This window comes from Coptis chinensis, chromosome 8, assembly GCF_015680905.1.
Source record: "Coptis chinensis isolate HL-2020 chromosome 8, ASM1568090v1, whole genome shotgun sequence".
Taxonomy (NCBI): Eukaryota; Viridiplantae; Streptophyta; class Magnoliopsida; order Ranunculales; family Ranunculaceae; genus Coptis; species Coptis chinensis.
Window position 1 is genome coordinate 71,949,444 of NC_141463.1, and position 14,787 is coordinate 71,964,230.

Here is a 14,787-nt window from a genome sequence, read left to right on the forward strand (position 1 = left end):
CGACGGGATTATATGGATACTACAGGTAAGAGGATTTAAGTTTTAAGATATAAGATTTTATTTTGTTAGTTAAATATTATATAATTTAAGTTACAATATACTTTCATTTGATTATTTCAGTACTAGTGGTATGAGTATTTCGCTTGTTTAAATCCTATACTGAGAAGTGATTGGGATAAGGACTTATGGCATCGCCTACAGGGATGGGCTGTTGAGGGTTACGCTAGAGTCAAAGAAGAGGTCTATAATGATCTCCAAACTGCTAGGAGCCAATTAGAAACTAGAAGTGTGAGATCTATTGTTTGGAGTCCGTGGCAAGGTTCTCGATATGAGCATATACATATCTTTTAGCAGAGTTCGATCATGTCGTTAACAAGGTTCATACTAAAAGCCCCTGATATGTGTGATTGGTTCCTTGGAGATAGGGTGACCATGTAGACCGTTGGATTTAGATATGTTCCTACTCCCCCACCTACAGACATGCGTGCTATGATTGTGCCCACCTTTTTGATTGAACGGTATCGCGTTGCGAACGCATGGGTGAGTTTTACTGATTATGTTGATGTGAACTCCACTCTTGAATATGAAACTTATTGGCGAAAAGTTTCTAGGGGAAGCCTATCTACGAGTACACTTTATAGAGGTGCAAACATGGATGTGGCAACTAGTCAGAGTTTTAGACGAGACGTCGAATTCCCAGAATCTGTAAGTTCCAGCAGAACATCCGGAGTATATCATGCACCCCTACTTAGTGATCCATATGACTCATGGCCATACCGCGTTGTTAGTTCTCAGGGAATGGAGACCATGCACCATCTCTTTTGAGCGTCCGGATGACAACATCTTGCCTGGGCTTATACCTGACTTCCAAAAGCTAGCTTAATGAGGTATATTTATATTTCATTATGTTAATTTCAAGCGACTATATAGATTTAATTAACTTAGATAAAATATTGGCACAATGCAGGAAACATTGCGTGGTCACTTAGCAAATGAAATCTTACTCAACCAGAGGCTTCGAGTTGGTTTAATTGACCAAACTCAACAGTACTATTGGTATTTAGAGCATGAATGAGCTAAAAGAGCACACGTTGAGCAACAACTTCATGAACGTGACCAAACGATGGCAAATTTAACAAACCAAGTGGAAGCCTTGGTAATTTGATCAATTATATGTTTTACATTTTCAAATATTTATTTTATTACTCAAATTTTAGATTTTAATTAAATTACATACATTGCGTTGATGTTTCAGAGAGTAGCTACCGAGATCATGCAATGCTCCTAAGAGAGGGAGAGAGAGAGGACGGAGAGGGAATTACCATAACAGTCAGGGCAGTGCTCCATAGTATTAATGATACGTAGATATTTTGTAATAATTATATTGGTTTGTTGTTGTTGTTGTTGTTGTTGTTGTTGTTGAGGATTTTAACAGGTCTAGGTATATGAATTATGTCGATTAAACAAAGGAGGCTATGTCCAAAAAAAATTATGCATTATACGCCATTATATTATTACATTATTATACGTCATTGTATTATGTCATTGTATTATTATACGTCATTGTATTTTTATATGTCATTATATTATTACGTTTATTATACAAAAACTTCTAAAGTGTGATGTTGATGATTGTCTCTCAAATACATCATCTATCATACAAAAACATACACTTAAGGGTGTGTTTGTTAACTGGCAAATGGGGGTGGCTAATTGTATTTTCCCACTAGAAGCACCATTTGCCAGTGTTTGGGTGTATTTAAGGGCCCTGGCAAACACTATTTGGAATTAGCCGGCAAATCAAATTATCCCACTAGAAGTGGGAAAATAGAAAACACCTCCCCCCAAAGTTGAATTAGTCACCCGTATTTTCCCACTATGATAGGAAAATAGAAACAACTCTCCCTCTCGATCTCTCCTCTCTTTCTCACTGCAAATAGAAACAACTTTCCCACTCGATCTCTCTTCTCTCTCTCTCACTGCCGCCTCTCATCAACTCGCTCTCTTTTCAGGTATACTCTCTCGCTCTTATCTCTCTTCTCTCTTATCTCAATCTTTTTTTTCACTATTACTGTCAAATCTCTCTGCTTTAGGTAAATTTTCTACATAAGGCACGCGTTACCGTTATCGAGATGATTTTATCTGCCTTGTATTTTTAGAAAATTCAATCATGATTACTGTCTTTTACAATGTGATTGATTGAATTTTCTCTCATAAAAAATTAGAAACTAGCAAAGGTGATTTCGTCCTTCTTCAGACTTCAGAGGTCGGTTTGATGCCTTGAGATTTGAATACTGGTTCTGCTATATTATTTTTCTTCTATGTATACTAATCTGTGAATATTAAAACTTGACGTGTGGGCATAAGTCCGTAACTACAACTTAATCATCTACTGTCTATTTCTCTCAAAGCTTAATTTAAATTGGAATGCCCTCATTTCCTGATATAGGACTGATCTCTCCTCCCTTTTGACTGTAAGCCAAGAAGACCTCTCCTTCATTTGTTTGAATGATTCCACCAATACTATTGCATATGGAGAAGCCGATTATGACACAAAGAAAGCTAAATGCAAATAGATATCCTAAAACACGACATGTCCCATGCTATATAAGCATTAGCTATAGCACCTATGCCATCATTTGCGACGCGGAGAAAATCGCACCCATCTAGTGCCATCATCTAAAGAAACATCGTCATAACAAAAAGAAGCCACACATTTAATAGAAGCTCATAAGTAATGCGTTAATGCTTTGCTAAGCAATAAGCTTCCCACATTGGTTAAGGACAACGGAATACTTCCTCTTACTCTAAAGATTAAGCCAACCCAAAACAGGTAGTAATCAACTTCGCTCAATCAACTTATATTCTCTACTGTAGAGTCAATCCATGTAAGCTTTTCGATATCATTTGATCAGCAATCGTGTCAACTAACTTTGTGAGGAATAATACCCCTATAAAAAGAGGCAAATAGGTTCGACCAAATTTAATCGCTAGACGACATCCCATACAAAGAAACTACATACCCAACCAATCAGTCTCTTACAATAGGAAACTAAATCTTGCTAAAACCATCCGAGTTAAACACGAAGTTCCCATATTGAGTAGGTTTACCTAATGCAATTTGACTTCTAACAAATTGCAAGAATGGAAACTTCACACGTCATAAAAAAGCAAGGAAATTTTCTACAGATCCAATAATATGAACCTTTTGTTGTGGTGGTCTAATTCTTGTAGGAGTTTAGGGAATGCCCTTTTAAATATTGTCTGTGTAGAACCTGGTGAACCATAGCCTTTGTTTCGAATCTTCTCTTATTATATGGTTTTAGCTACTTTGCTTATTTTTGGACTGGGTATGGTTTGGTGTACGTAGTATGTCTTTGTCTTTGTTTTTGTTATTTTGTCATTTTTTCTGTTTGGTGAGCTTCCTCTACATTGTTCATGCATGTATGTTTGTATCAATTTGTATGTTTCGTTAATTGAGTACATGAATTTGTATACTTTATTAATTTTTTTTTTCTTTTTGAAATATTGTAGAATGATTACCGAACGTCAGCGTAGGTTAGTGGCATTTCTACTTATAGTTATAAGTGCATATATAATGATGACATGGTGGTATAGGAGAATGTATATTGGGAGGTATAGGCCTAGGCGTAGGGCTCCCCCCGCTCTTATTAGAGGTCCTCGTAGGAATTGGGATCAAGTCGCGAGAATCAGATTGGGTAGGATGTATACAAGCATCGATGATTTTTAGCAATTAAGGATGAAACGATCAATATTTCGTCGCTTGTGCACTTGTTTGCATGGTCATGGTCTACGCGAAAGCAGACATGTTGCATTGGAAGAGCAAGTTGTCCTATTTCTCAACACTATTAAGCACGACATGCGTAATCGGAATGAAACATTTCAATTCTTCCGTTAAGGAGAAACAGTTCACCGTTATTTCCATCTTGTGTTGGATGCAATCCTTCATTTATTAAGAGAGTTAGTAACAAATGCTACCGGCTGATAACTCCCTCGCGAAAGTGTACCAACACACATCATTGGCATTGTTATTTCAAGGTCACCAACTTTTGGAAAATGGATAGGATCATTTCGATTTCAATGTTTAATAGTTCAATAAATATTTATGAAGTTTTTATGTTAGGATGATGTGGGTGCGGTTGATGGTACACACTTTCCAATCAATTTACCACCACTAGCAACAGGCTAGGTATCGTGAACAGAAAGGTGTCGTGACCCAAAATGTGTTAGTAGCTTGCACATTTGACATGAGGTTCACATAATGCTAGCAGGGTGGGAGGGATCGGCACACGATGGGCGGTTGTTGAGGAGTCCGCGGGCTTCCCCGGCATAAGCTTATCTTGTTCCAAATGGCAAGTACTATCTTGCGGATCTTTGGATTTGCTTTAGTGCGGGGTTCCTTTTACCGTGGTGTACGGTACCATCTTAGAGAGATCGGTGAAGTTCAACCTCAAAATCATAAAGAACAATATAATTTTCGCCATTCATCTTTATGCATTGTTGTTGAAAGGACAATCGGTCTCTTGAAGAAGCGATTTGCCTATCTAAAAGGCATGCAGTTTTCCACGATGTCAAAACACACACAAAGGTTATCCTTGCATGTTGGCATTGCACAACTTCTTGCGAAGAAGAAGATCCCGATAATACATTGAGTGATGAGGAGCTCGATGATGAGGAAGAGGTCGACAACTCTCTGAATGCTCCAAATATGAATATTGATATGCAAGCATTGGGTGGACTAATTTTAGGGATGAGTTGTCAATTGCAATGGGCGATAACGAAAGTGATGTAATAGATATTATGATTTTATGAGTGATGTTTTTGTAGTAGACTTATGATTTTATTAGATTGTTTTGTAATAGACACTATTATGTTTCAACTACTTATAATGTTTTATTCACATGCAATCTTTCTTATTTGTTACCTTGATATGTTACTATGCTATGTTCTTTGTTGGTCATTGCTTCAAACTAGGTATGGCTGGAAAACAGAAAAAAGTTTTGAAAACAAGATCGCCCCAAATTAGATGGTATCCCAACATGGAAGCCATCTTGGTAGAGGTGTTGTTAGAGGAGTTAGCATCGGGGGCAAGAGGCGATAATGGGTGGAGGAAAGAGAGCTTGAAGCCGCATGCTGATGAGATCAATACGCGACTTGGAATGAATTGTGTTTCGCACAATGTCAGTCGAGGTTGAAAACAATGAGACTTGCTTGGCAATTAAACATGCGATTGATGCTAGTGGGTTTGGTTTGTCTTTCAACAAAGAGACCAAAAGAATTGATCAGATGAGAATGCATGGGGAGAGTTATGTAAAGGTAATAAAATAATCTCATTTTTTTATAGGATTTGGTTTTGGATGCCATATTAATTGGTATATTTGGGATTTAGGCTCATCCGTTGGCAAACACTCAAGGCAGAAATCATTTCCTTACTATGACTTAATGTTGTCTCATTTTTGGGAATGATTATGCAAACCGAGAAGCGGGGCAATAGTGGGTTCGATGATGACATGGTGGATGGAGGTAAGTTGATTAGATGTAAATAGAGTTGAATTTTGTGTGTCTAACTAGTTTTGAAATTAACTTTTGTTTCAACTTCTTGTTTAGATGATTCTAGGCAAACCCAAGGAGATGGGGTGACGATTCGATGCTAGTGATTCCTCGACTTTTGGTGCTCCCTCGGATACTAGTGGGGATACTTCTCAAACTGAGAGTGGTCCTAGAAGCACTACACCTACTTCTAAGAAGACTAGGAAGTCTCGATTCTTTGAGGATATACCGAACCCCCTTCGTTTTAAGGTGTTAACGAAGTGGTGGCAAAATTGCCGAGGCCCCTCAAACCAACCACAAGAAGAAGAAGTAGACCAAATAGATTTGTTGAAGGATGCTTTGAGTCTCTTCCCGATATGAATCCCGAGCTTTTCTTAAGGTCGCTTTGACTTCTTTGGTCGAGAATGATAGGCTTATTAAGGTCTTCTTTGGGCCTTAAAGAGGATATCAAGGCTTCATGGTTGTTTAGGAGGCTAGAACAAAATTTGGACGTTGATTCAACCTTGTTTTTGGTTTATTTCTATGTTTGAACTATATGTTTTTGTGGGATTGTTGTTAAGTGGTGGACCGATATATTATTGTTAAGTGACATTGATGTTACTTTTGGATATTTTATTGTGTGTTCTTGTTGAGTCTTTGTGTGTGTGTAGTTGGTTGGTGTGTGTGGTAGTGTGTGTAGTATGTGCAATTAGGTGGTGTGGTGGAGTGGTGGTGGTGTGCTGCTGCTACTGCTTGAAACCTCGATTCATTAGATACAATTGAGGAAAAAATGTCTACTTATTAATCGATGAGTGAGAATTTTCAATCCACCTCTTGTTACATATATACATAATATTTTCTGAATTGAGTCTGTACATAATGTATTCGAAAAAAAGATTGGATGAGTTTTTGCAAATTGTATGTTCTCCTGAATTCAACCTCATTTTGCTTATCATTAAATGGAAAAGTGACCCAACTGTGCAGTGTGAGTTAGACATTATGTTTCATGCTAGAGGAGATGATTATGAATGGCTGCATTGTTGAAACTAACAAGTCGAACATTCTCAGCCCAATACAGTTGATGGACAAAGCATCGTAGTCATCCATCTTACGAAATCAGTCTTGGTATTTGTTATTCCTAAAGTATTGCCTATCCTCACCATTTGTTTACGAGAAAGGTAATCAATATTGAGCGCATGTGACAGTAGCTGCTACATTTCTCCTTGTGCATTTTCCATGTGATGAGTTTGATGAATAATTCGATAACTTGTACAGAAAAATTTGAGAACCCCTTGAAGCCTTGCCTTGGGTATAGGTAATCGTATTCATGTGGAAGGCGTTGATGAGCATGGAGTGAAGAAATATATGATATGCCAAAATCCAAAGTCCACATTGTTTTGGGACGGAGTTCATCAAAGCAGGGGTTGGCTTGCAAAGTGTATTCAGCTTTGAGAAGGTCTCTTGACCAAAGACTATTATTAACCACCGTTTTTTACTAACATGCATGTAAAAACGAGTGTTTTTTCCCTTCCCCTTGTTTTCACGCTTATTCGTTTCCAATTTTGTGTGGTTGTTTATAAGAAATGGCTCTTCATTTTGCATTTTGCCTCGATCCCTTACTTATATCAAAGATGACATAATGAAACAAACGAAATGTTAGAGAAATTAAACACAAAATAGCATACTAGCCCGTTTAATCAAGTGAGCGGAACGAACCATCTAATTTGAGGGGCCCTAGTGTGTGCAATTAGGTGGTGTGGTGGAGTGGTGGTGGTGTACTATTAAAGTTGAGTTGTATTGTATTTTATTTTATTTAATTTTTTGTTATACTTCATTGAGTTTGAAAACCAAAAAAATATCTCCAAAAATTGAAATATCATTTGCCATCGGAGAAAACCATGTAAACAAACACTGGCAAAACTGACAAATCTTATATTTTCCCACTATAAATTTTTGCAAACAAACACTGGCAAACTAAAATTTTCCCACTATAGATTTGTCTGGCAAATTTATAGTGGGAAAACACTGGCAAATCTTATATTTTCCCACTAGAAGTTTGCCAGTTAACAAACACACCCTAAATGATAAAAACATATTACAAAATAAAACTTAAATAAATTGCAATGTTAAAACATCTACTAATACCACTCAACTACATCTCCAAGCTAGAATTTCCAAACAACTTTCATGAACAAATTCTACTCCTTTAGTTTCTAGAAATATCGTTTATTTTTTTTCACTCTTAAAAAATCTTGTGCATGCTCCAATTTAAGATATTTATTACAATTCTTACAAATCCTCAAAAATCGGTCCAATAGGGCTTTATGCGCTCTATCTCCACGTTATTGTGTTTGAATATTTCACAAGTTCTATCCCAAAGAACTCATTTAGGTCCATAATTTGATAATACAACAGCACGCTCCATTCCAGCAATTGCAAGTATATGTGCTTGACACAATAATTCATCTTCAGCAAGGATGAAATGCAAACTACGTCTCGGACGAGGATGACACTCCATATTTTGTGATGACATTTTGTTGAAAAATGAAAGAAGAAAGATGAGAGAAAGATGAGTGAATTAGTGAAAATTGAGTGAGGCACCAATGCAATATATATAGGCTACAAGTCTAACGGATCTAAACATATCCGTTAGGCCCAAAAAAAAATCCGACCGTTTTAATTTGTTATTTTAATTTTTTTATTAAAAAAAATTTGAAAAAGTTCTGGACGGCAAAACTTGACCCGTCCAACATCTTGGGCCCAATGGTACAAAATACAGTCGTTTTAATTTTTTATTAAAAAAAAATGAAAAAATTCTAGACGGCAAAACTTGACCCGTCCAACATCTCGACGGCTAAAGTTGTCCGGTGTGATTGGCTGCTAAATTTCTGAGTACTTTGGTCGAGAATTTAACAATTACTGGGATGAAAACGGGTGTTTGGCAGCGTGTTAGCGAACGAAATTGTCAAAAAAAAATTCTATCTATCACATTAGAAATGGTTTTTAGCACGTTGTGATAATAGTCATGATTCAAGATCTAAATAATGTTTTATAGCTGTTACTAGCTTTAATAACTATACCAAAGAAAGATAGCTTTATTACCTAGCTAGATTAGAATTCTCTAAATTTTAGTCATCTTGATCAATATGGAAAACGACGATGGGGCTCCTCACTCTGTGCTTCTTATCATTCCACTCGATCGATCCAGATCTTAGTGAATCCTGACCCAGTGGACTACCCTTCACCACCACCTTGAAAGACTTCCTCTCACCTAGATTATTGAAAGTCAATGTATGTGGGGAAACAGAGATGGAAAGCCCCTTCGATGATTTTGTAGTTGCTTTGTAGACCGACTTTCCATGGTCTACATTTGTCACCGTTCTGTAAAATACAGCAGAAATCCGCGCGTCTACATTGTCCACATGGAGTTGCATTGATGGGTAGTTGAGCCCATCAGAGCTTTTTGTCTGATTGTATTTTGAGCAATTAAATAAAGCACGACCTGAGATTAAGCGGAGTGCTGATCCATTGTAACCCTCCTTGCACAGGAAACTGATGTAGGAATCTGCAGTTAAGTTGTAGACAAGACCAGGATCTACTGCACTTACTGGGGCTATCTGACCTGATCCATATCCTAATTCTGTGTCATTGATATTGACCTTCATTGCAGTAGCTGATTATCAACCGGAAAAAAGAAAATGACGAGATAATTAGCTTAAGCACTAAAAATATATTGCACTGGGAAGGAAGAAAATAAGTCATGGTAGTGTATAAATAATAATGAAAAAGTTCATATTTCAGTTTGGCGCAAAAGAACATATCTATGAAACACTATGGAGCGGAGGAACAAGTTTGTTGTTACTTCTGGCGCTCATTGCATATAAGAAATTTATCTGATTGGGCCAGAAAATCAACTTAGCAAAAGTTAGAGTACGTCTGCTCACCGGTAGTCATAAGGGCAGATCTGATTGCAGCTGGTGACCAGTCTGGATGGAAGGACTTGACATAAGCAGCGGCAGCTGCAGCATGAGGACATGCCATAGATGTTCCTGATATTATGTTGAACTTTGATATCCGCTTATCAATAGGATTTTCAGATACAGAATTTAGTAGTGTCCAAGCAGCTAATATTTCCAAACCAGGTGCTGTAATATCAGGCTGCATTCATATACGAAATACCAAATTCAGTTATAAGTGCATTCACAGTAGACTTGTGTATCAAATGTTAAGAGAATGAACATGTCATTCAATTCCTTTTTTAGATTTTCAATTATTTGATCTTCCACCGTATTAAGAAACTACCACATTACGCAGTCTCCAATTAATATTAGGATGTTAAACTAGAGTCCTAACAAAAGAGGAGAACAAGCTGCTGAAATGAAAAAATAATAATAATAATAATTCTTTTGAACAATTGATGTAGTAATCACTTGCCTTGAGTATGTTGTTACTTGAAGGGTTTGGTCCTCGGCTGGAGAAAGAGGCCACGAAAGGCGCAGTTATATTGACTGTTTTGGACTTCTCTATAATTGCTTTAGCATTTCTGCAAGGTATTCCGTGACCAATTCGTTAAGCAATATGTCTCGAGTATAACTCAACCCTGCTGTATCTTGCCATTCTCCAATATGAAGCCAATATAATATGCTAAGCCAGTAACTGAAAACAGCTAGAAGAATACTTCTTAATACTTACTAGGATAGGACTGCGAAAGTACATTTCTTAATTAGGTTGCGTATACTCAAATCTTTATTCTAAAATGAAGTAAAAAGTGCTTACACACCTACCGTTACAGTATATCTAAATGAAACAGCACAAAATCATCTTTGACGAGGAACTTACATAAATCATATTAAATAATCTAGCTAGAGAAAAACAGGGGAATATACGTACTTTGTGGTGTTGATGTAATGATTGATCGTGTTGCCAACTGAATCAGTGACCCAAGCCGCAGGGAGAAGCCAGGTAAATGCAGTATCAAGGTTAAAATGCGTTAGAGCAAGGAGCCCAGCTGCACCTAATGTTTTAAGGGAACTGTCTGTACCCGCAGGCACATCACCGCCGCAATAAATGATTTTTCCCTTCACCTTATTCTTGTCTAGAGTCCCATCGGAGCATGAGCTATATCACAAATTGATTTTCATTATGACAATCAACCATTATGGATCAAATTTATTAGTTTAAAACCATGTTAGGATTGTCCTGATACCTAGAATCTCCATATGGACTTCCCGATTTATTGCCTGCGAGCGCCCCACTTGTCAAAGGTAGCATCCTTTTATTTGGAGAGAATGTGTTTATAGACCATCCCTGTCATTTCAGCATCACAATGAGGGAAGCTCCATTTAGAAATCAGATGATGAGCGCGATTTTTTTCTTTCTTTCTTCTAAAATGGTGGTAATAGTTGCGACCGTCAGATAGGCACTGCAATAGGATCGTGTGAAAACACACGAACTAAAACGTCCAGCTTCAGGCTGGACTGGAAGTCAAGACTAGAACTCAGTCTAATTCTGTGGCCAGTGTACTAGTACGTATATGGGTAAAGACTTGTAAGTTCTAACGATGAGCAAAACTATGTGTGTGCAAAGAGATAATCTTATCATCAATCAGATGTTGACATGTGGCAAAGGAATTTCAATCACACTTGAGGGTTACAAGATTAATTGGACAACTCTATGGTGAGATAGTTACAAAATTGATGGCACACCGTGGTGTCACATTAATGGGGATCGGAGTTACATTTCAAAGCAACCAAGAGGCCGGATCTCCCTCTTACCAGAAAACTCTCTCTCCATCCCTTCTCCATTGCCAGAAGAGCTATTGTATTCTATCTATGGAAAAGAGCTAATAAACATTTAACAACTTCGTGGATGTAGGCACCATTGCGGAACCATGTACAACTTTTGCGTTCGATCTCTTTTCTTTTACTAATAATCTATGATTTATTATGTGTTTATGCAAATCAAACGAATAAATAAAATTTACAATGTGTGAGCGAAAACTTACTTGGACATTCTTGCCGTTCCCCAATCTGACTTCTGTGGTAAACTGCCTATCAATGGCACTCGCTGCAACAGTTAAAATCCAAGGGGCTACATTAACGATTGAATAAGTGTCTGGCCCGTCATTCCCAGCAGAACAAGCTGTGAATATCCCCTTCTGGGTTGCATGAAATGTTCCAATGGCAATGGGATCAGTAAAGTAATCAGGACCTGCGCCCCCACCAAGTGAAATTGATATCAAATCAACACCATCGTCAATGGCATCATCAAATCCAGCCAATATATCCATTGAAGAGCAGCCAAATTCCGTGCATACTTTGTACATCGCAATACGAGCAGATGGTACGCCACCACGTGCTGTTCCTTTCGCTAATCCATAGAAGTTTGCACCAACAATGGATGTTCCAGCAATGGTCGATGCGGTGTGTGTGCCATGGCCTTCTGTATCTGCTGGTGTTCCAGCTTTATTTGCATCACTACTGTCGGGTTTGTTGTAAAACCTTGCACCTATGACTTTGCTGTACATCAGTACATGGACAAAATTAAGATCACGAGAGAAAAAAACCAGGACGATACCTTTCGGATGGACTAACTGTATATAACGAGTAACTCATGCTTTAAAGGACCATTAGTTATTCATTGAAATCTTTTTGAGTGACATAATTCTTGCTTTCCACTTATGTCTCAATAATTCCTAAGCGCAGTAAAGAATTGGAAAGAGCACTTTATATAGGAACATACTTGTTGCAGCCAGTGAAGTTGCCACCCTTTTGACATTTACCCTTCCATTTTGCGGGAGGAGGTCCATATCCTTTGTCATCAAAACTTGGATTGCTCACGTAAATTCCTGAGAGAAAATTCTTAGAATTTCTTATCCATGAAGAACATAGACATCAGTAAATTAAAATGTCTTCAGTTTTTTGCCAAATGCTCCAACTGAATACAAGATGGAAAAGCGAAATGCAGACAATAATCACTCCTGCAGATATTACCTGAATCTAGTAGGCCTACAATGATGTCGCTTTCGACCTTGTTGTTTCGTGCCACAGTTGGTGTCAACCCTAAGTAATCCCAAGACCTTGTTGTGTGAAGCTTTAACATAGTATTCGGGAACACAGATACCACACCCTCCATATCTGCCAAAAAAAAAAAAAAAATTAAATGAAACAAAACTCTGTAGCACATAGCCATATTAATACTCATTCACAGACCTCAAATGAAGGACTATATCTATGTTCCACCACACCAAAGAACTCACATAGAATGGACTCAATGGAGAACACAAACCAAAAACTAAAAACACTTACACAGAGGAATATACCATCAAATACGTACCCAACATTGACCAATTCGATAAAAAAAAATATTGCAACCCTAGCTCAAGATTTTCCAATCCACTTATTCTTCTTTTTAAGAGAATCAGATTCTACGTTCTCCACTCCCGTTTATTTGTGGAAGGAAATAGAAGAGAAGCCCAGGAAAATGAGATAAACAAATAAAAGAATCATTTTGACGTTTTTGTCCCTGTAGTAATAGAGTCAAGCACTCAAGCGAGTCTGAAAATAATGTTTGTGAAGGGTACAAATGGAAGAAAATAAAGTGGCCGGAATAACACTAGGTCTTAGCTCTTGAGGGAATAAAAAGCAATATCGTGGAAATGAATTTTTAAAACCTCTAGCATTTCAAAATGAAAAAATAAAATATAAAAAACGAAAATGAGCGGAATTTAATTTGAGAAATGAAAGTACAACTAAAAAATGAAAAAAAATTAAAGAAAAAATGATAATAATTGGAAAAAAAAACAAAGAAAAGAGAGTGAATAATATGTACACGAAGATATTATTACATTCACACATGTAAAATTAGAGGTACATCCGTACATGCCTATGCGACGGGCACAGATTAAACTTACCCTTCAATCTCTGTGCTTCATGAGGCAAAAGCCTGGCAGCAAACGCATTAAAACTCTTCCCATAGCTATGTATTTTGGAGTCAATAGCAATTTTTTCACTGCAAAACATAACACAGACTCCCAAAAAAATATGTCATTTCTACTAATAGTAACCTATATCATTTTGGCAGAAATGACCAATATAAGAAGAACAGTGGTCATACTCTCCAATGGCTGTCATTAAAAGTCTGTGGTGATCATCGACCGCGGATGTTCTGATCCGAGGTGCATCGCCCATGTAAACAATGTATGGCTGTTGATGAAAATATTTAAAAGGTCATTGCATGCACCATAGGTTAATTAGTACATAAATGAACAGAGGCGCCACAATCTATGAAGCTTAATCAGACATTTCAACATTTTAATGGAAACATAACGTGAACCCACCTGTCTATCAACCTTGCTGGACCCATTGATGAAGCTAAACAAAAGAGAGAATGTAATGGTTAACAGAAGAAACTTGATTGGAGTTACCATTGTAGAAGCTCTCTAAACTCGCTAGTGCATTTCAGTGTTTCTGGAAAATGAGTACGCAATTTATGAAGCCTAAGGTGCCTATGTATTCGGTAGTTTGTTAAGATAGTAGTTGACTAGCTGATCTCAAACTTTCATCAACTCAAAATGTGTATTTGACTTATTAAGGAGTAAACTTCGCACGTTGGCCACAATCACACGGCAAAACTTTAGATATGAAAAATTGAGGAGAGATACGATGTGCCTGTGTTCGAATAGGGACTCTATTTCTTGGGTTTTTTTACTAGACTTGTCATCTATACCTGACTAGGGGCTACCACCACTTGATAAACTGGCGAAATGTGCGACTAAGAAAACCCTTCATAGGGGCAGGTCCTGGCCGATGTTGTCTAAGTTATTTCATAGCTGGTTTAAAAAGTCAAGTCCGGCTATAGTGTTCACAAACTAACAAAACAAGAGTCCGGCTATGCATTTAACCGATTATTGGATTGCAACCCCAAAAATGACCGTTCTAATTAACAGCCACCGTTTCTCCGTCTCCAATTTTTCTCTTATATATTTATTTTTTTATTTTTATTTTCTATCTTTGACAAACGTTAGGAGCTCTATTGGGATTAGGGGGCGAAAACAGTATAGTCAAGGCGCACATTTAGTGTCTTGCTTTGACTAAAGCGCAGGCTAACATAAGGCACGTGCTTTTTGTTGTTTTTTTGATGGCGCGAGATGCACAAGGCGAGCGCTTTATCAACATTTATAATTTTTTTGTATAAATTTTGCTATATGTGACACATTTACACTAGATCTAATTGTTA

At 37.4% G+C, this 14,787-nt stretch overlaps 1 protein-coding gene across 1 annotated transcript; it reads right to left on the minus strand.

Annotated features, from left to right (window-relative positions):
• Positions 1–8,550: 8,550 nt before the first annotated feature.
• Positions 8,551–14,049, minus strand: LOC147482820 (Subtilisin-like serine endopeptidase family protein). The gene is made up of 11 exons (XM_086578372.1): positions 13,889–14,049; positions 13,666–13,754; positions 13,463–13,560; positions 12,543–12,686; positions 12,292–12,397; positions 11,555–12,068; positions 10,757–10,857; positions 10,441–10,668; positions 9,985–10,093; positions 9,495–9,708; positions 8,551–9,223 (listed from the first exon to the last, which is right to left on the minus strand). The coding sequence occupies exons 1-11, from the start codon at positions 13,976–13,978 to the stop codon at positions 8,679–8,681; spliced, it is 2,238 nt and encodes a 745-aa protein (XP_086434498.1). The 5' UTR covers positions 13,979–14,049; the 3' UTR covers positions 8,551–8,678.
• Positions 14,050–14,787: the final 738 nt, after the last annotated feature.

Bases quoted from the DNA above. Each gene is read 5' to 3' on its own strand.
- LOC147482820 (XM_086578372.1), bottom strand. From the start codon at position 13,978: ATGGTAACTCCAATCAAGTTTCTTCTGTTAACCATTACATTCTCTCTT. The intron at 12,398-12,542 runs GTAATATCTGCA...ATTTTCTCTCAG, and splicing joins TGTAGGCCTACTAGATTCAG to GAATTTACGTGAGCAATCCA. The intron at 10,669-10,756 runs GTATCAGGACAA...TTTGTGATATAG, and splicing joins AGTCCATATGGAGATTCTAG to CTCATGCTCCGATGGGACTC.